We start from the raw sequence: 22560 nt of genomic DNA on the forward strand, positions 1-22560 counted from the left end.
AGTGACTTCTCCAGAGAAAATAATTTATAGGTGCACTTGTGTGGCTTAAAGTTAAGGTAAGGCTGTTCAGAACACGAGACAGAGCAGAAGAGAGGGGGAGGCCGCGCCTCATGGTCGGCGGGTTCACGGGTCGTGGTTCCAAAGAGCTAGGGTTGAGGCTCTCTCTGGGGAGCAGCCCGCTCACCGCATCGGTGTAGGTGTCCTCGGCTGCCTTCCACTCGCCCCCGGGGTAGCGACTCTCATTCTGGTACACTTCATCCGTGAACTCCGTGTGACCTGCGTCCGCCTCAGTCAACAAGCTGCGGGTGAGGCTCGGGTTACCAAAGGAGCAATGGAAGCCAACCACCCCAGCTCGGCCCGATGGTCGGGAAACATCTACACTGGTTCCCTCCTCACTCTACCCCTTGGGTTCTCCACTCCAAACTCCTCTTCCTGCTAATAGCTTCTGACATTCCTTTGAAGAAGGGGTCTGCGGGAACAAGGAGACCTAAATTATAGAGCACTCCTCCAGTTAGCAGGCCTGCTCCTTCTCAGTAATTAGGGTGGGGACTGGGAAAACAGTTCTGTGGGCAGCTCCTTATAGAGATCTTATGCTCCATATTTTTGTTTCAGTTCAGGACCGTTCAGCTTTTTTTTTTTTTTTTTTTTCCCAGCAAAACTCCTGGCTAACAGTTCAAAAGAATAGGATGTTGTCCACCCTCATTCCCCCTATTTTAAAAAATTGAGGGGAGACAGTCTCATGAGGCCAAGTGTGGAAATTTTTACTCATGGCTTGCATGGTCTACGTAACACAAACTGAAGGGAGGAGTTTACATTTTCTGGATAGTTCCTAGGTCGACAGCCAAACCAGGTCATTTAAGACTCCAGACTCCATTTAGGTACTTAAGAAATCCATACTGACTCTCTGCCAGGCCAATTTTCCTCTTGGAGTTGGAACTATTTTGACAACCCATAATGGAAAGTATGGAGGCTCCAACTTTGACTGGAGTGTTCTGCCAGGTACCCACTCAAGTGAGGTTTCTTTTTCTTTCACCGTGGCCCTACATCTTTTCCCTGCTGCATCCTCCCCTAGAATCAAGCAGTGGAAAGAAATCAGAAGGTAAGTAGTCCCAACTCTTTGTATAAATTGAGCTCATCCCGTCATTTCTCTGGGCCCCCGAGAAGGAGAACAGAAGACCTGGCTGCCGCCTCTGAGGTCCCGTCAACCCCTGACATGCTTTGACCCTTCTACTTTTCCAAACACAATGCCTCTGCCTTTCCCTGTCCTCACTAACCTTTCTTCCTTCTGTCCAATTCAGATCCCATTTCGCTTCTCCTCACCAGCAACCCCAACCCCATCCAAAGCAAGCTGTTGTGGGTTAAAAGCAATCATGTGGAATCAGCCGGTCTTGACAGACCAGACCAGACCCAGCATGCTCATTGGCTTCCTTCCCCAATGCCTGTGATCACAGGAAACAAATGTGGACAGAGAGGAAGAACTCCAGCTTGAGGCTTTAAGATCCAGCTTCACAAGCTCGTTTCCTCCAAAGTCAAGTATGCTGTGATGAGGTGGGGAAGGGGAGCTCTGGTTCCAAGGGTGTTGGCAACTTGCAGAAACCCAAACTCCTGGGGACACATGCTTGCCTCCCCTCTACTGTTTCTTTCATTTTAACAATGAGCTTTTGAGATACAATTCACCCATTTAAAGCATAGTCTCTACTGTTTCTTACAGACATTCCAGCAAAATAGTTGAGTGGTGGTTTTGGTGCCCAGGCTGGACTGGTACCACTCACAACCTGTGTGTGTTTGGGTAAGTTATTTAATTTCTGTAGTTCTCAGTTTCCTCACTTGTGAAGTGGAGATAATGCTATTATTTGTTGGGAGATAATTCTCTATGAGTTCTTGTGTTTCTGCACAGTTAAGGATGTTTATATGAGGAATAATCTTGGAAGACAGAGAGAGTGTCTCTCTCTCTCTCTCTGGAGCAAAGGGCCAGCAGGCTTGCTAACCAATTGATTCTGGTTCCCTAAGCTCAGTTTCCTCTCCTGTTACACAAACCACTTCATGTTTAAGTACCATCTGACCATCTCCTTGTCACTCTGTGGGAACTGACTCCCTATTCCCACAGAGTGACTAGAGCAAATGTTAATTCTGGTACAGCTATTGGGGCTGGCCGTGAAGTCCTTTGTCTCTGACGCAGGAGTCCTGAATCTCCTTCCAGCATCCATGGAAGTATAGCAGGTGACCTTGTTTGCTTGTTAAAAATCTCAGACCCTTCATAATTTCTGACACTACCTACCTTGTAGAGCTGTAGTTCAGATTCAACAAAGTGATTAGCACACTGGTGCTTAGTACACTGCTTGACACATTCACACATAATAAGTTCTCAACAAATGTTAGCACTAGGTGCTTTTTGTATTTCCTTGTTTTATTATGGGGCACCAATGACATATTTCAAGTTTCTATGGACTTGTGTTCAGTGAGTGTTACATAAATATTTCCAAGAATGATGATGGAGAAGATTCATTTAGCACTTTCTAGGGAAAGGCTTCATTGTCATCCCTGTTTTCTCAGAAAGTGGAAAAATTTACCTTCTTTCAGGATCAACTATCCAGTCTCCTTCCCATTCCCAGCCTTTTGGAGGTAAAAAGAATTCCCTCTTGAGTTTTATTTTTCCTGTGACATCCGAAAATTTATGACGACCGACTAATCCAGAAGTGCCCCATTTTCCAAACATAAGAGCCTGATTTTCATACTGTTAAAAACAAATTAGAGAAACACCATCAGAGAGCAAGAAATAAAGCCCGCCTCTAAATGTTTAAGCCCATTTAAGCTAAACAATGATAGAAAGTGAAAAAACTTTATACCTAGAAGGTAGGGACCTAACTCGAGCTGCTACTGATTATGTAATTTTGGGCAAATCACTCTAAGTCTAGTCTTAGACTAGTCTAAGTCTAGTCTTATCTTTCTAAGACTCAGTGTTCCCATCTGTTAATTGGGGATAATACTACCAATTCTCATAGAATTGTTCAAATGTGCAAATGATTGTGAACAGTGGTATATCACACTAGTTGTTTCCATGATTATACTAAATGGCTCCAAATGGTTCTCTGAACCTAATTTTTATTTTAATTAAAAAATATTTTTAAATATAATTTATTGTCAAATTGGCTTACATACAACACCCAGTGCTCATCCCAACAGGTGCCCTCCTCAATGCCCATCACCCAATTTCCCCTCTCCCCCCACCTCCCATCAACCTTCAGATTGTTCTCTGTATTTAAGAGTCTTTTTAGTCAACCTAATTTTTTTTTTTTTAACATTTTTTATTTATTTTTGGGACAGAGAGAGACAGAGCATGAACGGGGGAGGGGCAGAGAGAGAGGGAGACACAGAATCGGAAACAGGCTCCAGGCTCTGAGCCATCAGCCCAGAGCCTGACGCGGGGCTCGAACTCACGGACCGCGAGATCGTGACCTGGCTGAAGTCGGACGCTTAACCGACTTCACCACCCAGGCGCCCCGAGTCAACCTAATTTTTAAAATACCCACAAAAGTCATCAATTTATGAATGTGCAGGTTTCTAAGAGTTTACTTGTAAACAGTCTACTGTCTAGAACTTAGGGCCCATTTCCCCACAGAATCAACATTATAATTGATGGTACATTTCCTAGGCAGTCTACAAAGAACCTGTCTGACATACGAAGGTCCTTTAAGGGCCCAGCCTTTATGGAGCCTAAAAGTTCTGTGCCTTCATCCCCTCTGGAATATAGTGGGGATGAAGATCAAGATCTTTCTGGAAGCCCAGGTTCAGTGGCAGTGACAGACTTTGGTTTACAGGGCATTTCTTTCTAAGTTGGAACTCATAAATCTACAAAGGTCTGCTCTTCACTCTGTCAACCATCAAAAAGATTGTGATTTGCCAGTGGTGAGTGTCCCTGTTGAGGTGCAAGCTGAAATTTCCATTTTTCTGCTGATGAGCCCACTGCAAAGATGATTTGCAAGTGACAGGGAAGTTTGACTGAGGTTGAAGAAGGAAGGAACAAGTCTGAATAGACGCTTGATGGGGAAATTGGGTTCAAGCAACCACAGTAGTACCTGTCTCAGATATGGGCTCTGAGCCTTGAAAGGAGATAAGCTTCAGGAAGTAGCTGAAGAAGCTATTGTTACAAGGGGCTGTGAGACTTGGGGGCATGCGCATGGCTTCTCTGGTTTCTAAGTGACAAGGACACAGAATAGAGAGGAGCAAGGTGTTCCCACTACTTCTGCTTGGAGGCCAGCATGGCTAGAATAAAATCCAGGCAAGGAATTTGGCAAGACCGTTAACACATGTGAAGCACCTCAGAGACCTCCAGAAATCTGGTAGGGGATGCAGGGTGATGGTGGATTCTGCAGAGAACAGAGGTGTGGTTTTAGCACAGGAGGGCAAGAACCAGTTGAAATGTCCATTATTGCCTGGTACTCATAGGTTGTGAGAATCTAAGGAAACTAGTTACGCAACTAAGATGTGTGGATCACCTCTTTAATGTGAGTTGAAACTAGAGTCTGAGCTATCTAGTCTGAAAGATCTAGGAAAGGTGAAATGGAGCCCTGGACTGGTTGATCCTTGCTCAGTGCTAGCTAGCTTCTCCCAGCTGAGCTCCAGCCTCAGAGCTGGAGACAGGCCGATGCCAAGAAACCCTATGTGAATGTTGGAGCAAGCGTCTCCTGCACGTGCCCTGATGCCATGACTCCACGTGGTCCAGTTGACTGTGCTTAAGTATCAGCCATTCCAGGCCTTCCGTGTGGCTTGCAGCACACCCTCTATTGATCTCCAGTGGCACTTCCAAGCCTTCTCTGTAAGGGCTCTGTGTGTTTCCCATGTATCTCACTGTTTCTCAAAGTGGTCCACTGAGGTCTCATATCCACCCACCCTGGAATCACTGCTGGTGCTCATCCCTAACTCAGTTACAGAATCAGAATCTCCCGGGTGGCCCTGGCAGTCCGCATGGTCAACAGGATACCCAGTTTTACCATCACTTAGAGAGGTTTCCCTATGTGAGGAATGAGTCTTCTGTGGTGCAAAGACCCCCACTCCCCAAGCACACCTCTCAAGGTCTGCACCTGCCCAGTGTCCTCATTCCTGGGTTGTCTGTGTATGAATCACTCTGGTGGGTCCGTCCCAGTGTAGCCAATCTATCCCTATGCCCCCAGAGGAAGGTCCCTCAGATGGGATTCTAGGTAGTGCTGATGCCTGTGGCTGTTTTTGATCTGTCAGCGTTTTCTCTAAGGAGGACATGTAAAAGGACTCCCCCACGGAAAGAAAAGATAGTCATATCATGAAATGTACCATTTCAGCAAAGACGGTGAATGTTCCTTCTGCGAAGCTGTTGAACTTCTTCTCAACGGCACTCAGGCCCAGCCAGATGTTCACCCGCAGCTGCACAGGCACCTTGGGTCCGTGGTTGTTTTCCCGCGGATACTGTGAGATGCACAATAACACTGGCTGTAGCACACGCGGTGATGTTAAGTTCAAGCCACAAACAGACTGAACATCCAATCACTGTTCTCCTATTTTCCCCAGCCTACTTTTAAGTCAGCTTAGTTAAAATGTTTCCAAATGACCCTACAGCAGAGATTGTGATAACAAAGAAAGCGGTGGTTGTCAAAATGTAATCCCTAGACCCCTGTGTGTCCTTGAGACCTTCTCAGGAGGTTCACGGAGTAAAACTATTTTCCTAATAATACTAACGTGTTACTTGTCATTTTCCGCTGTACTGGCATGGGCACTGAGGGCACAAAAGCAGTGGTGGATAAGACTCTGGGCACTGCAGCAGGAATTGGGGCAGTAACACCAAACTGAACCTGTGGTGATAGTTTTCTTCATCACTCTCAGTAAAGAAAAGAAATGCCAGTTTTAAACAAATCAGTAAAAGTTACTAATCTTGTCAAATCACGATTCTTGAGTATATCTTTTTCTTTTAACTTTTTTTTTTTTTTAAGTAAGCTCCATGCCCAAGCTGGGGCTTGAACTTATGACCCTGAGATCGAGTCACATGCTCTACTGACTGAGCCAGCCAAGCGCCCCCTTGAGTACGTTTTTAAAATATTTTGTGTGATGAAATGGAAAGTATACACAAATTATTTCTGCTGCATATTACTGTATAGCTTGCGAAAAATCTCTTATGCGGTTGTTTGAAATGTGAACTGAATTAGCCTTTTTAAATTTACTTTTTAATTTTTTTAATGTTAATTTATTTTTGAGAGAGAGAAAGAGAGAGCGTGAGCAGGGGAGGGGCAGAGAGAGAGAGGGAGACACAGAATCTGAAGCAGACTCCAGGCTCTGAGCTGTCAGTGCAGAGCCTAACACAAGGCTTGAACTCACAGACCATGAGATCATGACCTGAGCTGAAGTCAGACGCTTAACGGACTGGGCCACCCAGGCACCTCTGAATTAGCCCTTTTATTTTTTTATTATTTATTTATTATTAAAAAAAAATTTATTTGATTTTTTAAATATGAAATTTATTGTCAAATTGGTTTCCATACAACACCCAGCGCTCATCTGAATTAGCATTTTTTAAAAATGTTTATTTATTTTTGAGACAGAGAGGGAGAAAGAGCAAGAGAGCGAGAGAGCAGAGGGGGAGGGGCAAAGAGAGAGGGAGGCAGAAGATCCAAAGTGGACTCTCTGCTGAGAGCTGAGAGCCCCATGCAGGGCTTGAACCCATGCACCATGAGATCATGACCTGAGCCGAAGCTGGATGCCCAAATGACTGAGCTACCAAGATGACCCCTTTTTGTTTTTTAATGGAAACCTTTTTTACTTGAAACAGTGATTGACAGACAAAAACGGCCACTCAGACTTAGGTGTGGGGCAGACGTTTTTTTGAACATAAACCAAGTGAACCTGTCACTTCAAGGACGATGACTGACTGTATTCTATAGCCAATGATAGAAGTCAGTCTTCCAAGTAAAAACAAGTAAGAATTTTTTTAAAACTTGTAGCTGTCATGGTGAGCTTCATAGCATCCTGATACATAAAGACTTTCCTGATGAGTAATATTAATAAATGTGATTTTTTCCAATGTCGTAAGATAAAATGTGTCAACGTTAGGAAAATCTGCATCACTTCATGAACTAATATTTTCTTTTTTTTTTTTTTAATTTTTTTTTCAACGTTTTTATTTATTTTTGGGACAGAGAGAGACAGAGCATGAACGGGGGAGGGGCAGAGAGAGAGGGAGACACAGAATCGGAAACAGGCTCCAGGCTCCGAGCCATCAGCCCAGAGCCTGACGCGGGGCTCGAACTCACGGACCGCGAGATCGTGACCTGGCTGAAGTCGGACGCTTAACCGACTGCGCCACCCAGGCGCCCCATGAACTAATATTTTCTAAATGATCAATGCTAAATGTTACAAAATCAGGGATGGATAAAAGAACCATTCAAAGTACAAGAAAAACCAATGGATTTCAATGTAGCAGAGAATGAAAAGGTCACTGATACAGTTTCAATTCCATACTGCAAATAGCCGTTTAGAAGCTACTACTTGAGTCTGGTGTTGTATCAAAGATGTGTATCCACAATTATCTGAAAAAGATATTAAAATACTCCTCCCTTTTCCAATTACATATCTATGTGAGGCCTGATTCTCTTCATGTACTTCAACCAAACAACTTACTCCATCAGATTGAATGTACAAACGGATATGAGAATCCACTTATATTTCTGTGAAGCCAGGCATCAGACTACTCTCTGGGAATTATCACTCCAGGGGAAGATGCCAGAATGGATAGGAATTGATCATGATTGCCCTAGTAGTCCTTCAACGGTCAGAAAATAAAGCAGCCCCTTCTTGGGAATGTGGGGTTTGCATGTAAGTATTTCGCATGACACGGTGTTGAAGCCATACCTTCAGCAAGATGGTCTGGGTTTTCCCACAGTATTTCCCAGATGCGTTCTCACCACTGGTGGAGTATAAAACCTGATGTGCAGGAATGCGTGCATAGGCCAGTCTTTTCTCTCCCCGGATCATCCAGATGATAATGTCAGGCATACTGTTCTGTGGCTGGTCACATGGGTGGATGGGAAAGTACGCAAAACTGGAGTTAGTCTAAACACAGAGGGACTGGAGACCCTGCAGGCTGGCTCCTCAGGGCTCCCCTTAGAAACTCTGTGATTAGGGCTCTGTCTGAATTCCCGAGTCACACGTCTTCTGGGACCACAGAGTCTGTAGGGCGGGGAGGCAGGCTGTGGCTGGTCCAAAGGGAATAGAGTGAAGCAGGGTGGGGGCGGTGGCTTCACCTGCCAAAAGTCTGACCTACACAGCTCTGAGAGGTAGTTTAGGAAATAACCTCTCTTTTCTTGCCATCGGTAGTCAAGGGTTATTGGTTTCATATATTTCACTGGACACTGACCAAGTAGCTCCACCTCAATCCAATATTTGCCAAATCTGAAATATTAATTTAGTCTTTTAAATCCCCTTTTTTTCTGATTATAAAGATGATATAAGTTGTCACCATAGGAAACTTTGAAAGTACCAAAGCATAAAAAGTAGAAAATAAAAATTACTTATAATCGCATGTTTTTTCAAATGTATTTTTATCCACAAATATATTATGATCCCCGCCCACCCGAATCTCTGAAGGTCAATAGGAGGGGTCTTATACTCTCGTTTTTCCAGTACACAGAGGTTAACGGCAGCCAATATTTACCCAGCACCGCGATGTGCCCTACACCATGCTAAGCCCTTCATACTCATCATCTAAATACAATGCTATGAAGTGAGTACTACAATTATCCCATTTTATATATGGGAAACTGAGGCTTAGAGAGGTTGCCCAAGGTTACACACAGTAGATCCAAGATTCAAAACCAGGTCTTCCCGGTCCCAAGAAAAGGTGGCACTTCAATCCTCTGTGCTACATAGATTTGCTACTTTCTCCCTCTACTTGACTTACTCTCCGATCTGTCCACTTTGAAGATCTTTCCAGAACCACCAACTCAAAATTCTTCTGTTCTCACTTCAGTGATATTCACCCCATTACCCATTACTATCCCAGCCCAGTAACTTCTTGGTCTCACCTCTGTCAGATTTGCTCAATATCCAAGATAATATACTACATTCTCTTACCACCTTCTCTATCCTTGGTGCCCCTCCACAGAATCCCTCTTCCATATCAAGTGACCTTTGTGTAGTTTAAAAGTCCTACCTCTTCAGTCAGCTGCAGCAGTTTATCAAGCCAGTCCTCAATTTCCGCCAGAGTGGACTTCACCTCTGTGGCCTCAGACCTCATCCTCACAGCTGCCTCGTGTATCTGGGAGAGAGATCGGGACCGCAACTTTCGGATCTGAGTGTCAAGAATTGTGACATTAGCTTTTCCTTCCATGAGAGGCAACGTGTACCTAAAAAAGAAAAGAAACAGATAATCTGTAGAATAGCTTTTCAGGCCTCAGAACTGTCAAAGTCATTTATGTTTGATTTCCATCTTGCAAGCCACACCAGTTTCCTGACTCATAAGCATGACCAGGTTTAAGCTGAAGTTGAGTGTATGTGGCATTGGCAGAGCAGACCTGTCAGACAAACCCTCCTTACTCTCACGAGGAATGCAGGGGGATTAAAATTCCAAAGCAAGTTCTTGGGTTTGACTTAAGGCCCATGGAGTCACTGGAGAGAAGATGGCAACAGCTGCAGCCTTTGGGAGGAACAGGCCTTCCCTTCTTTTGCTTCTTAAAACTACTGTGCAGACCCACAAAATGAAGGAGGGGAAGGCAGATTACAGAGCATTTAGCAGAAGGGCTCTTAAGGACCATGCACCCCTAAGCAGTCCTAGGGTGGAGGGGGGGGCGGGGTGCTCAGGAGGTCTGCAAATCCCTGGAACTTATTTAAAAAGTCAGGCAGTGTGATGTATGATGAGGACGACATGCTTTGCAGCTCTCTGGGTAAAAATCCTGGCTCCACCATTTACTAGTCCCGTGATGTGACCTTGAGCAGTTACTTAATCTCTTCTTTCCCTATCTTCAAATGCATGAAAATATCGGGCTGTTGTGAGAAATAAATGAATTAATATATGGAGAGCATTTAGAACACTCCCTACTGCAGAGTAAGGTCTGAGTGAGGTCATCAAGCACTGTCTTCTTCATCGTCATGGTCTCATTAGATATCCAAAGGGGCCCATTAGCTCCCAAAAGGTTAAGAACCACTTGTGTAGGCAAAGCTCCCATTAAAGTGAGAAGTCTAGAACAGCTGAGTTGGGGCCAGAATTAGCCTTCTTCTGCAGGGTCTTCCTCTCACTATGGCAGCTGGTGGGGGCCACAGGGTGAGGTTGTCATCAATTCCAGGAAGTTCTACTCACATTGTCTCTACTAAGAATTTCCATTGGTTTGAATTTCCCCTAGCTTCTTAAATGGAGGAAATCCTAGCACGACTTCTTTTAAACACAAGTTTCCTGATACATGAAGTTAAAAAGATTCCATTTGATTTTGAAAACACAGTTCACATCAATTGAGTACTTCAAAAACTGTGTAAATAGGTCTTTCTGTGTTTTGCTCGCAAATCCTAAAATTCATAGAATTTTCTACCTGAAGGTATTACCAAATGTTTCTGTTTGGTCACATTAGTAGTTATGGCAATGCATTAGAAAGGTTAAGTCCCTGGAATGATCTGAGGCAAAAATGCATATGGAAGCAGCTAGCTCAAAAGTCACATTTGAGACGTTCAATAAATAGAAGTTGACTGGGTGTAGCATGTAGCAGGAAAAGTTGTGTGGATAAACCCCACCCTGGACGTTAGATGCATCGTTCACCCCCTTGGGTCTCTGTTTTCTCATCCATAAAATAAAGGGGACTGGAAGAGATGACCTGTTAGGACCCTGATTTAAATTTTCTGAATTTAAGCGAGAGCGCACCAGTGCTCTGATTTCAGCTGCATTTCAATGACCTAGCTAAACCACTAGAAGGCATAAGAAGACCTGGAGACTGAGGGCATTAGCCCCGAGGGGGACAAAAAAAAGCGGTCCTGTTTCTTGCTGCTTGTGAGAAGTTTTCAATATGCTTTTCTTTTGGAATTTTCCTGTCCACTGCTCTATTAGCCAATATTTAAACTGAGTTTGGAATGAATCACTTCCCCTTTTGAGTTCCAAATGCCCAGAGTTCTGAGCTGTTTCTCTAAGTCACAGTTCTAAAAGGTTCTCCGGCTCAAGTCAAATCTACTGGCTTTGGGAAGGGAGCCTTAGATACAGTCTCTTAGGCATTCAGCAAAAAAAAGCAAGTAAAAAGGCTACTTCTAAAAATGTGTTTGTGCATTAGGAATGTGATTCTGAATGGCAAAATCAATGCTCCACCCCTAGACCCCATTCTCTGTGGGAGCCAGGCTTCACCCTTCTCCAGGAGGGGGGCCCACAAGCACAGGCCAGCATCCTCCTTCCTTGTCCCCACCGCTTGCCTGAGGCTGCCCTGGGATGTTTCCTTCAGGGCCCTCAGCCTCCCCAGGCTGCTTTAGAATTGGCACCAAATCAGAAAGTAGAACTTTTCCTGGTGGTGATTCAGAGACTCCTCCCAGTGACTAGGGCCTTTTGAGAAGCTTGACTAATTCAAATTCATTTTTCAGGCCAACACTGGGAACAATCCTAGAGGCTCTCCTTACAGTTTCAGGGAGGAGAGCATGACTGGGAATTCTGAGATAGGAACAAGATCACTGTACCTTGTGTCTTCTATAACTTCGTCGATCAGCTTCAACCATAATTCGGCCAACTGGTTTGCAGGAATTTTACCTTGAATCCCTGATTTTAGAGCCTCTGTGTTTGATTGCTGGAGAGTTTGGAAAGAGAGGAAATAATCGGTTAATTGTGCGTCATGCCATTAAACCTAGTAAAGGTTTAATGTTTCTTTTCAAGAAAAAATACACAAAAGACAGAAAAACCAGTGCATTTAATTTTTTACGTTTAGTAATGCTCACCATAGCTTAGCACTATTTACTTTTCTTCAAAAGGCAATCAACGCTGACATCTATAAGTAACAGGGCAATCTTTCATATATCCTTGACCTTTGAAACCATGTAAATATTTTATGTATTTAAAAAGTAAATAAAATAAAACCAATAAAGATGGGAGAAGGAATCCTACCATGGAATATAAAACAGAAACAAATGAACTATATGACTACACCAAGCTAATCCAAATAACTTTTGAACACAATATTTTGATGATATACTCTCAATTTAAAGAAAAGACCATTGGGGCGCCTGGGTGGCTCAGTCGGTTAAGGTTAAGTGGCTGACTTCGGCTCAGGTCATGATCTCATAGTTGGTCAGTTCGAGTCCTGCATGGGGTTCTGTGTTGACCGCTCAGAGCCTGGTGCCTGCTTCAGATTTCTGTGTGTGTGTCTCTCTCTCTGCCCCCCCCCCACCCACCCTCTCTGTCTCTCAAAAAAATGAATAAACGTTAAAAAAATTTGAAGAAAAGAACCATGAACATATCAAACTCTAAATTTGTTTGTTGCAGTGGTTTATCTATGGACATCAGGATTGAACAAATGAGCAAATGAGGTTTCTCACTGTTGGAGAAAAGAGTTATAAATATAGAAATAGGAAAGACTAGAACAAACCTGTGACATTAGAATGGATTTGGAGTTAGGCTTATAAATTCATTGCTTTTCATATATTGATAGATCTAGAAATAAATCACACGTGAATATGTGTGGGCATGTGCCCATCATTAAGTCTGTCCACTGAGAAGGCCTAGAAGCAATGGCATCTAAATAGTAGTGAGCATCTAATACCCAGATCTTGGTTTTCATATGATATTCCCACTAAGAGGAAACAGAATTCTTCAGAAAATTGGCGATTTGAGAATTAGGGCAGAGCAGTACAAGATGAGCCCAGAACGTACCATTGTGTCACTTTGAGCATCTGCTGACACAGATTGAGAGAGTGCCCACCATGATCATCAAAAGTCCTGATCATGGAAAGCCACCATGTTGTCCAGATCAGCATGGAATAAGGATAGCCTGATCAATGCTGAGGAGAAGAACAAGGAAGAAAAAAGGCCTGAAGAATACCCAAAATATAATCAGAATAGAGGGGTGACCAGTTCTTTACTAATTTCCTTGAGACGGAGGACTGGAAGTTAATACCACAACCAGACTGCATGTCAGGTGAACAATTATGCTTAAGTTAACTTAAACTACAATTCTCCTTCAATATCATCTTTATAATATAAAACAATATATATATTTTAATGTTTATTCATTTATTTTGAGAGAGAAAGAGACACAGAATGAACATGGGGGGCGAGGGGCAGAAAGAGGAAGGGGAGAGAGAATCCCAAGCAGGCTCTGTGCTGTCAGTGCAGAGAGAGACATGGAGCTCAATCTCATGAACTATGAGATCATGACCTGAGCCAAAATCAAGAGTCGGCTGTTTCAATCCGTAAGAGACTCTTAAATACAGAGAACAATCTGAGGGTTGATGGGGTGGGGGATATGGGAGAGAGGAAAATGGGTTATGGGCACTGAGGAGGGCACTTGTTGGGATGAGCACTGGGTATTGTATGTAAGCAATGAACCACAGGAATCTACCCCAAAAACCAAGAGCACACTCTGCACACTGTATGTTAGCCAATTTGACAATAAATTATATTAACAAAACAAAAAAAAAGAGTCTGCCGCTTAACCAACTGAGCCACCCAGGCGCCCCCATAAAACAATGTTTAGATTTTGCTGTGGAATCTTAGATCAGGTATATTCCAGGACCCCCACATGTATTGGTCTTACCCTGACAGAGGTTAGACCTTAGAAAAAATTAATACTAATATAATCTGGAAATCAAAACACTAATCACACCAATTTAGTATCTTTGACTTAGAAATATCCCAACCATGTGCCCCTCCTCATCAATATCAACTAGATGGAAAATTACAGATACCACATCTATGCAGTTTCTGCCAGAGGGAACTCCCAACCTCCAAACAAGGAAAGTTCCCTCTAGTTTACAAAAAGAGCATAAAATGTCAGGCTCTGGTTCCTCTGAGCCCACCTCTTCCCACAGTGGAGATTTTTACTCAACAATAGAGCTCTACGGGCTGCATATTTCTATTGGCATGAGCCATTTTCCACACCACTCCTAACTGTGGCAGAACCTGTGGGTTGTCCTCCCACTTTGATATCCACCCCCTTCTTCCTCAGGAAGAGAACTTTTATCTGGCCTATGCCAACCCAAGCATAAGACGGCACTTCCCAGTCCCCTTAGAGTGAGATGTAGTTGTATGACTGGATTCTGGCCAATGGAAAATGAGTAGAAATCAAGTGTGTGACTTCTGGGTCTTTCCCTCCAAGGGAAAGGCCTGTGCCATCTACTTCCCCATTCCTCTTCCCTCAGGCTTGAGGGCAGGCTTAGTGGTGAGCAGCCTCAACCATGCAGACAATGACAACTCCTTAGTAATGGCAGAGCAACAAGAGGGAAGGAGTGCAGGTCCCTAACATCTCTGAACCTCCATGCCAGCCTTGGATCACTGATGTCAACTGTTACTAAAGAAATAGCTTTTATCTTGCTTATCACTATATTCTGATGTCACTTACAGGGCCTACCTTGTAACTAATACATAATTCATTTTGTCCAGTGGAAAGGAAATATAGAAAAGATAAACTTACCAGCCGTTCTGCCATGGTTAGGAGAGTGTTCACCGCATCCAGGCGATGACTAATGTCCTCCCAGTATGAAGTCAGGGTAACAACTGGCTTTGTGTGGGCCCAAGGCAAGTAATAATAGTAGTTTCCTGGTGTAGAACATTGAGGGTCAGTGAACATTGGACACTTAAACAACATGTCTATTAAGAGATGTGCAAAATGGGCTACAGGTTAATCCATCCATATGCTTGGGGAATGGTTTGGGGTGATCTTGTTTTTAAATTTTATTCAATGAAGCCACCAAAGTATAGACAGAAAGTTTTTTATTCATTCAACCTGTTCTGAAAATCTCTCTAAAATACCCTAGTAAGCTGAATGCAACAATTTTAAGATCTTGCAGTGGTTCAGGATCACCGATGATTACATAACACTGCAGCAGAAAATAGAGATGGGAGTTTAGATTATATGTGTTTGTACCTGAAAAGTGCTATTCTAAATATTTTTGTTGGAATTGGGGCAAGAAAAAAAATGATTTTCTATTTTGTAAAGCATGGATTCATGGGGTTTGGTATTACTTAGAACCTTACAGGGATTAACAATTACCAGCCAATTTTTCTAGTACATTTTATATTTTCACACTGCTTGTACAGAAATTAGGTAAAAATTATGGCAATACTGTTGGAACATTTGATCAGAATGTCTCTCTCCTTTCTATATACTCTTAAATCATTTGTTGATATTTTTACTTGCGCATTCTCATACTCCACTTTGTTATTTTATACACTAGAATATATACTCCTTAAAAGTAGAGACTGTTTCTCATCCATGTTTGTTCAAACACAGCTATTTAATCCTCACAGGAGCTCTGGAGAAGATAATGGAACTGAAGGTAAGAATTGAGTGATGCGGCTAAGGTCATAGTGCTGGAGAGTAACAGAATGAAGACCAGAAGCTTGATTTTCCAGGACCTGAGCCAGTGTCCCATCCATTTCAACTACTTAATCTAAGAGCAGTTGGGGCTTGGTAGGGTGGAGTTGGGCAGGGTGGGAGCTGACTCTCACCAGGTGGGAACTCTGGGGACCTCAGAGTTCAGCAAGTCACCATTTTGTGATTTTACAAAACAGAGCCAGTGTGAAAGCTGAACACGGCAAGGGGGCTGGGGTTCAGACCCTGGCAAAGGGCCTGCAACTTCTTGGGTTTGACCTGTCTTGAAGGTGCTCGAACTCTAGCCACCTGTCTTCCCCATTTAATCTTTTCTTTCCACTAAGCATATGCTGAAGATAATGGCTGCCAAAGGGAGAATATGTTGGATGCTTCTTGTCCTGTGATGCACCCACCGTGAACTTATGAGAAGAGGATGGTTAGAGGCAGTCTTACCATCAAATACGGCACGGCTGTATTGAGTAGTTGATGCCAAAGGCTTACAAGTTGTGTCAAACTTGTTGCCGTAGTTCCCAATGCTGACTTCAAACTGAATGGCCTCGCCAACATCTTGCAACATGGTGGCTGAATGGAACACGGCAGACAGGCTATACTTCCGCCTTCGTTGGTATTTCTGTAAAGTATGGACAGACGTAAGGCTCAGTGAAACTCCTTTTGCTCTTATTTATATGTGGGTGTCTAGCAGATATAATTCTAAAACTAATAATTAGTATTGAATTAAATGCCAGTAGAGAATGTTCTTAAATCTAGCAGTTTTTCTTGTACTCATACAAGTGGGCAAAGATAGAAGTACCAGGATATTCACGGCAGTGTTGACTGAAATAGAGAGAAAAAAAAAAAAAATGAAAGCAATACAGATGTCTAGCAATAGGTCACTGGTTAAACAAACTATGTTACATCCATATAATGCAATAAAGTTAGTAAAAAGGTAGATTCATATGTGCAAATGTATTTTAAGTGAACTCATTAATTATGTATTTTAATATTGGCATATGCATGGAGAATGTGTAGAATAGAAATAAAATTGTTGAAGGTAAAAAGATTATGGCTAATCGTACTTTCTAATTTATATGTTTTTAATTTTTTGAATTGCTTGAGTATTAATTTTCTTTTTTTCTACTTTTTAACAAAATGTTTATTTATTTTTGAGAGAGAGAGAGAGCGTGAGGAAGGGGCAGAGAAAGAGGGGGACAGAGGATCTGAAGCAGGTTCTGCACTGGCAGCAGAGAGCCTGATGCGAGGCTCAAACTCATGAACCCTTAGATCATGACTTGAGCCGAACTCAGACGCTTAACTGACTAAGCCACCTAGGTGCTCCTTTAGTATTAATTTTCAAATAAAAAACAACAATAAAGATTTTTAACGTAAGACTTTAAAATTAACTGAATTTAGGTGAACTTGTTTTCCTGTTTTCTGAAACAGAAATCAAACGTTATTTTTTCCTTTCTCTCTTTTTAAAAAAATTACCGGGGGAGCGCCTGGGGGACTCAGTCATTTAAGCATCCGACTTTGGCTCAGGTCATGATCTCACGGTTCATGGGTTCAAGCCCCATATCGGGCTCCCACATCAGGCTCTGTGCTGACAGCTTGGAGCCTGGAGCCTGCTTCAGATTCTGCATCTCCCTCTCTCTCTGCCCCTCCCCCGTTTCCACTCTGTCTCTCTCTCTCAAAAATAAATAAACATTAAAAAAAAGATTACTGGTTTATTGAGTGTGTGTGTGTGAGGGAGTTGAACATAGGGCCAAAAATGATCACACCGAGGATCTTTCAGCCTGGCAGAAATGACCATGAGCCCTTCAGGCCTTCCTTAATCCGAGCACATAAAGTCTCCTGAATCCACAGATTGATCAGATGGCATCTCTCCTTCTTTGTGGATCATATCCTCACTGATCTTTGGGTACTCTGCCTTCTTTAGTCAAACAGAGCCGTGCAATGGTTGAAATTGCTGTACCTCATTATGTTCTAGGCATACTGCCACTTAATACTGTCCACATCTAGACTCTGTTCCGGATCTCCATCGGTATCCAATCTCTGTAGACACTTGTCAAGCTTAGGGGTGAGAATACCAGTGGTTACACTTGGCTACATGCTTCACTAGAGGGTTCATGGAGACCCATGAGTGATAATACCCAAATTGTTTGACGAATTTCTCACTATGGCAAGTTTACTTTGAAAGCCCTTAGAGAAGGAACTCCCAGATCTGGAGTCCTTCAATTTGAGATTTGGAGGCCACATTGCTATCAAACTTTGGCATATGCTGAATCTTATTGTCGTTGGATTTGCTCTTTTGCATTCCCACCTTGCTACCAATTTGTGCAGCATAATCTACGTAGCAACGTAATGACACACTTCATCTTTAAGAAGCTAACAAAACTTGGGGCACCTGGGTGGCTCAGTCGGTTGAGCGGCCGACTTCAGCTCAGGTCATGATCTCATGGTCCGTGAGTTCGAGCCCCGCGTTGGGCTCTGTGCTGACAGCTCAGAGCCTGGAACCTGTTTCAGATTCTGTGTCTCCCTCTCTCCGCCCCTTCCCCACTCATGCTCTGTCTCTCTCTGTCTCTCAAAAATGAATAAACATTAAAAAAAATTGTTTTTCAAAAGAAGCTAACAAAAATTACGTGATCCCAGTAGGATATTTGTCAACCGATTTCCTTTTCTTTTGTTATTCATCCATACCATGGCCTTTATTCTATTAAATGTATCACAATCATGGGCAGTTCTTCTGCCTTGTATGATGTAAGAATATGTTCTTTCATTCACAGAAGTGCTTGGACGACAGTATCAAAAATTTCTTTTTTCAAATTGCGGTGAAACACACATAACATAAAATTCTCCACATGAGCCATGTTTAAGTGTGCAGTTCGGTGGCCTTAGGGACGTTCACATTGGTGTGCTACCATCACCACCATCTATCCACAAAACTCTGCCCATCTTATAAAATTGAAACTCTGTACCCATTAAACCCCAACTCCCCATTCCCACCTCCTTTCTGTCTCTCTGAGTTTGGCTACTCTGGGTATCTCATGTAAGTCAAATCAAACAACATTTGTCCTTTTGCGACTGGCTTATTTCACTTAGTTCAATGCCCTCAGTGTCTAACCATGTGGTAGCACGTGTCAGAGTTTCCTTCGTTTTTAAGACTGAAGAATTCTCCATTGTACTGTTGAAAGATAAACTGGGGCATGTTGAAAAGTTTTAAGATTTTATTTGAGCAAACATAGATTGGATTGGGCAGTGACAAAGCAGAAGCAGTTAAGAGTGCTCCACCTACAAGAGTTGAGGAAAGACTTTCAGAGAGCAAATGTGGAAGGAAGGCAAGGAAATTATTTGACTGGCGCTGGCTTAAGTGGTTGCATTATTTGGGAAAGTCTAGTTGGTTATTTGCGCTTCATTGTCCTTTGGTTTTGATTTCTTAACCTGGAAGCATTTACAGGCCTAAGTTCTGGTTTGCTTATGTAGGCTGCCCAGGCATTACGGCCACTTCTGTCTAATGGCATCCTTGTTTAATAAGTTTAGCAGTGTGTATATACCACATTGGTCTGTCCATTCATCTATCGAAGGATTGCTATCAATGGACGGCTTCTATCTTTTGGTTATTATGAATAATGCTGCTATACACATGGGTGTACAAATATCCACTTGAGTCCCCGCTTTCAATTCTCTTGGGTCTATACACAGCAGTGGATTTTGGAATCACATGGCAATTCTATTTTTAACTTCTTGAGGACTGTTTTAAGAACATCTGACAGGGACTGTAGTTTGTTGTCTTGAAGAACCACAGGACGTGCCACTATTACAAACTCTCTGTTTTGGTTAAAAGGATTTTTGACATGGTACACTGGAAACCCTCAATAGGATTTCATCAGAAATCCTTCTGAGTTTCAATCTTTCTTGAAAGTCTTTCCAAAACATTGGTTTGAAAACTTAGCTGCGTACTGAATCACCTGAAGGGCTTTGAAATATCCTTATAGCTGGGTGCCACATCCCAGAGACTGCCTAGCACTGTGAATTTAAAATTTTTCCTACTTACATTAGTCCACCGTCACTTTGGCAGAGAGGGGGTTGGAGACTTTTATCGCTTGTCAGGAGTCCCTTTAACTATCCACAACTAAGCCTCCTGAACTATCTATCCATGGTTCAGGAATGCTGTGGAAATTCTGGGTTTGGTTTAAATTGTGTGAAAATTAGAAAGCAGGAAGTTATTCGTATTAGTCAGAACTTCTATATACAGCATAACTTCTTTGTAAACCATCTGGGATGATCTAAGAGAGGGGAAGGAGCAAAAATATGAGACATGATTTGGGGCCTAAGTCAGGGCCCCACCCCCCAAATGACCAGCATTTAAGCTGGTGCCATCTGCTTATACAGAGGGTGCAGAGGAGAGAAAGTGCATGGGGAGGCTGTGGAAGGGGTGGGGATGCCACTTCCGGCTGGGCTGGCTCTGCCTTGCACACCTCTACGTGGCCACGATTCCCTTAGATCTCCCTGGGTTTTCCTGAGCATAGCTCGCAGTCACCTGCACCCTGGTAGCACCCTCACCCTGAAGAGTTTGAGCTCTAAGACAGTAATTTGGGTTTTGGCCATCACCACAACTCCCAACAGAGCGGTCCACTCTGTGAGCGAGCCGTTCAAGATGGAGCTACAAACTGGGTCGCTTCCCAGGTCCAAACTCCACAAGGGGCAGGGGATCTACATCTGCTCACCTGCCCCAGAGCCAGGCTCTGGACTGTGAAGCCTAGAATTCCGCCCTCCCCCCCAGCCCTTTCTCACTTCCCCTGTGCCTCAGGGCTCAAAGAGGGGGAGAGAAGAAGGAACAAGCAACAAAGTTTAGAAAAGTCAGGAGCCTCAGCTTTTGTTCCCTGTGTTGCCTTTGGGCAAAACTGCTCCTAATGCGGAAAGTTAAAGAATGTAAATTATAATCTACTGAACACTGACGGATGTTTCTTTGACTCTGTAGGGCCTTGGGGCTCTCTTTCCAATCATCAAAGACCGGTGTGTGTGGTAGATGCAGGTGGTATCAGAGTTTTAGGAGTAAATCTGGAGAAGGTGTGATTTTTGTCAAGCAGAATACTGAAAAAGGGGTAACAAGTAACAGCTCTTAAAAGTTGCCGGGGGACCACCAGGCGTGGGACATTAAGGATCAGTGACAAGGAGACTGTGCCAAAGAAAACTGCCCGACTCGCCACCTTTGGTCTATTTACTAAAGGCGGCTGACAACTAGCGGAGCTGGTGGAAGAATCTGAACGTGTTATTTCAAGCAATATTTGTTGAGCACTTACGTAGGCCAGACGAATGGGAGAACTCAAGGAGGTTCTAATTGAGCAGAAGACAGAATGCATGTTCATAAAATGGTCCCAAAATATGTTAGGTCACACACGAGAAGACTGGGAAGGAGTAGGGTGGAAGTGGTCTAGGAACAGATCCCAGATGGGGGAGACAAGACGATGGCGTCCTTTAGTGACTGGGCAGAGGTTCCAGAAGCCAGCAGGTGTCTGAATAGAAGTGGGATGCCACGCTTCATCTTCTTCTACCTGCCTGATTCCTTAGGGAGGTGGCCACAGGTGGAACCCAGCTGCATCTCTTCAAGGGTCTCTCGACTGGAGCCAGTTCAGCTCTAAGGAGGTGGGGCAGCTCTACGGCGACTGAGTAGGAAAAATTCACTCTCCCTCCTGTGTTCCTCCTTTACTCTCACAGGACTACCACACTCCGAACACTTCTGATACCAGACGTGTAGCGGATTTTCCCACACCATGCAATTCTGCAACACCAGTTGGGTGTCCTACAGTTGAACTCAATTCTGACACTATCTACCCAGAGACAGAACGTCTCAGTCCCACAAGACTGCCCCATCCCCACTTCAGATCCCAGTCGAAAGTCCAGGTTCTGATCGATCGGGTATAAATTGGAGGCTCCCATGACTTCCTCCTCAGAGTTGATTAACTTGCTAGAGCAGCTCACAAAACTTGGGAAAGCAGTTTACTTACTGGTTACCAGTTTATTATAACAGGATATGATAAAGGCTACAGGGGGACATCCAGATGGAACTGCTGCATAGGACAAGGTATGTGGCAGGGACGCAGAGCCTCCACGTCCTCTCTGGGCACAGCACTCTCCCCAAACATGCATGTATCCACATCCCAGAAGCTCTCTGAATCCTGTATTTTGGGGATTTTTTATGGAGGTTTCATCACATAAGTGTGATGGATCATTAACTCAATTTCTAGCCCCTCTCGGGAGAACAGGGGGTAAGGCAGAAAGTTCCAAGCTTCTAATCATGGCTTGCTCTTTCTCATGAGCAGCTTCAAAGTAGGAGCCCATAAGAGTCACCTCACTAGAACAAAAGACTCACCTACCATCCAGGAAGTCCCAAGAGATTTAGGAGCTCAGCGTCAGGAACCAGAGTCAAAGAGCAAATACTAGCACTATTATTTCACAGCAACCAAGTTGCCCTCTTGAACACGACCAGAAATTTCATTATTTGCGTATGACCTGGAACATGGGATCTTTGGAAATGGGAAAAGGGTCAGGATCATCTTCGAGGCCAATGGTTCCCGCTGGTTACACAAATCTGCTCATCTCACTCTCTTACCAGGCTCCTGGTTGCCTGCACTGTGGCTGTGTCTTCAGAATCTCAGCTCTTCTCCTGCTTTTTAATGTTATAGGGATTTTAGTTTATAGATTTCGTTTTTGCTTTCATTAAATTTATGACATAAGCCATTTTGCTATCTGGGTTTAATTATTTGGATCAAAGAAAAGTAACTTTGTTTTCTATTTCAGTTTATAAAAAGCTGTTCTTTTATACTGTTGACATATACTGTGGCGACTGTATACTGTTGGCTCTTTGTTTTTTGAGTTTCTTTTTGGTTTCATTTTTTAATAAATCTATGACACAGGCTTCTTTGCCTGTATGTGTTTAATTATTTGGAGTAAAATAGAAAAAAGAATTCAGTTTTGCATTCTAGCTACCATACTTTGTTGAGTCTCTTCCTACCCCTTCCCTCTCCCCCTCTCTATTACAAGTGCTTAAAATAAAAAG

The 22560-nt window shown here is 43.3% G+C and overlaps 1 protein-coding gene across 5 annotated transcripts in view; it reads right to left on the bottom strand.

The window, feature by feature from the left end:
- Positions 1–22560, bottom strand: part of MYOF (myoferlin) — a 154034-nt gene that overhangs the window by 49976 nt on the left and 81498 nt on the right. For all 5 annotated transcript variants that reach the window (XR_015241740.1, XM_086680387.1, XM_086680389.1 and 2 more), the window contains 8 exons: positions 15960–16137; positions 14607–14731; positions 11662–11768; positions 9173–9365; positions 7873–8028; positions 5308–5439; positions 2571–2734; positions 185–299 (listed from right to left, as the gene is read on the bottom strand). Coding sequence is in view for 4 of the 5 variants with exons in the window: in XM_086680387.1 (XP_086536513.1) it covers positions 185–299; positions 2571–2734; positions 5308–5439; positions 7873–8028; positions 9173–9365; positions 11662–11768; positions 14607–14731; positions 15960–16137 (1170 nt within the window). In the remaining variant the exon portion in view is untranslated. The remainder of the gene's footprint in view (positions 1–184; positions 300–2570; positions 2735–5307; positions 5440–7872; positions 8029–9172; positions 9366–11661; positions 11769–14606; positions 14732–15959; positions 16138–22560) is intronic.

This window comes from Puma concolor, chromosome D2 (genome assembly GCF_028749965.1).
Source record: "Puma concolor isolate L17-30 chromosome D2, mPumCon1.1.hap2, whole genome shotgun sequence".
Taxonomy (NCBI): domain Eukaryota; kingdom Metazoa; phylum Chordata; class Mammalia; order Carnivora; family Felidae; genus Puma; species Puma concolor.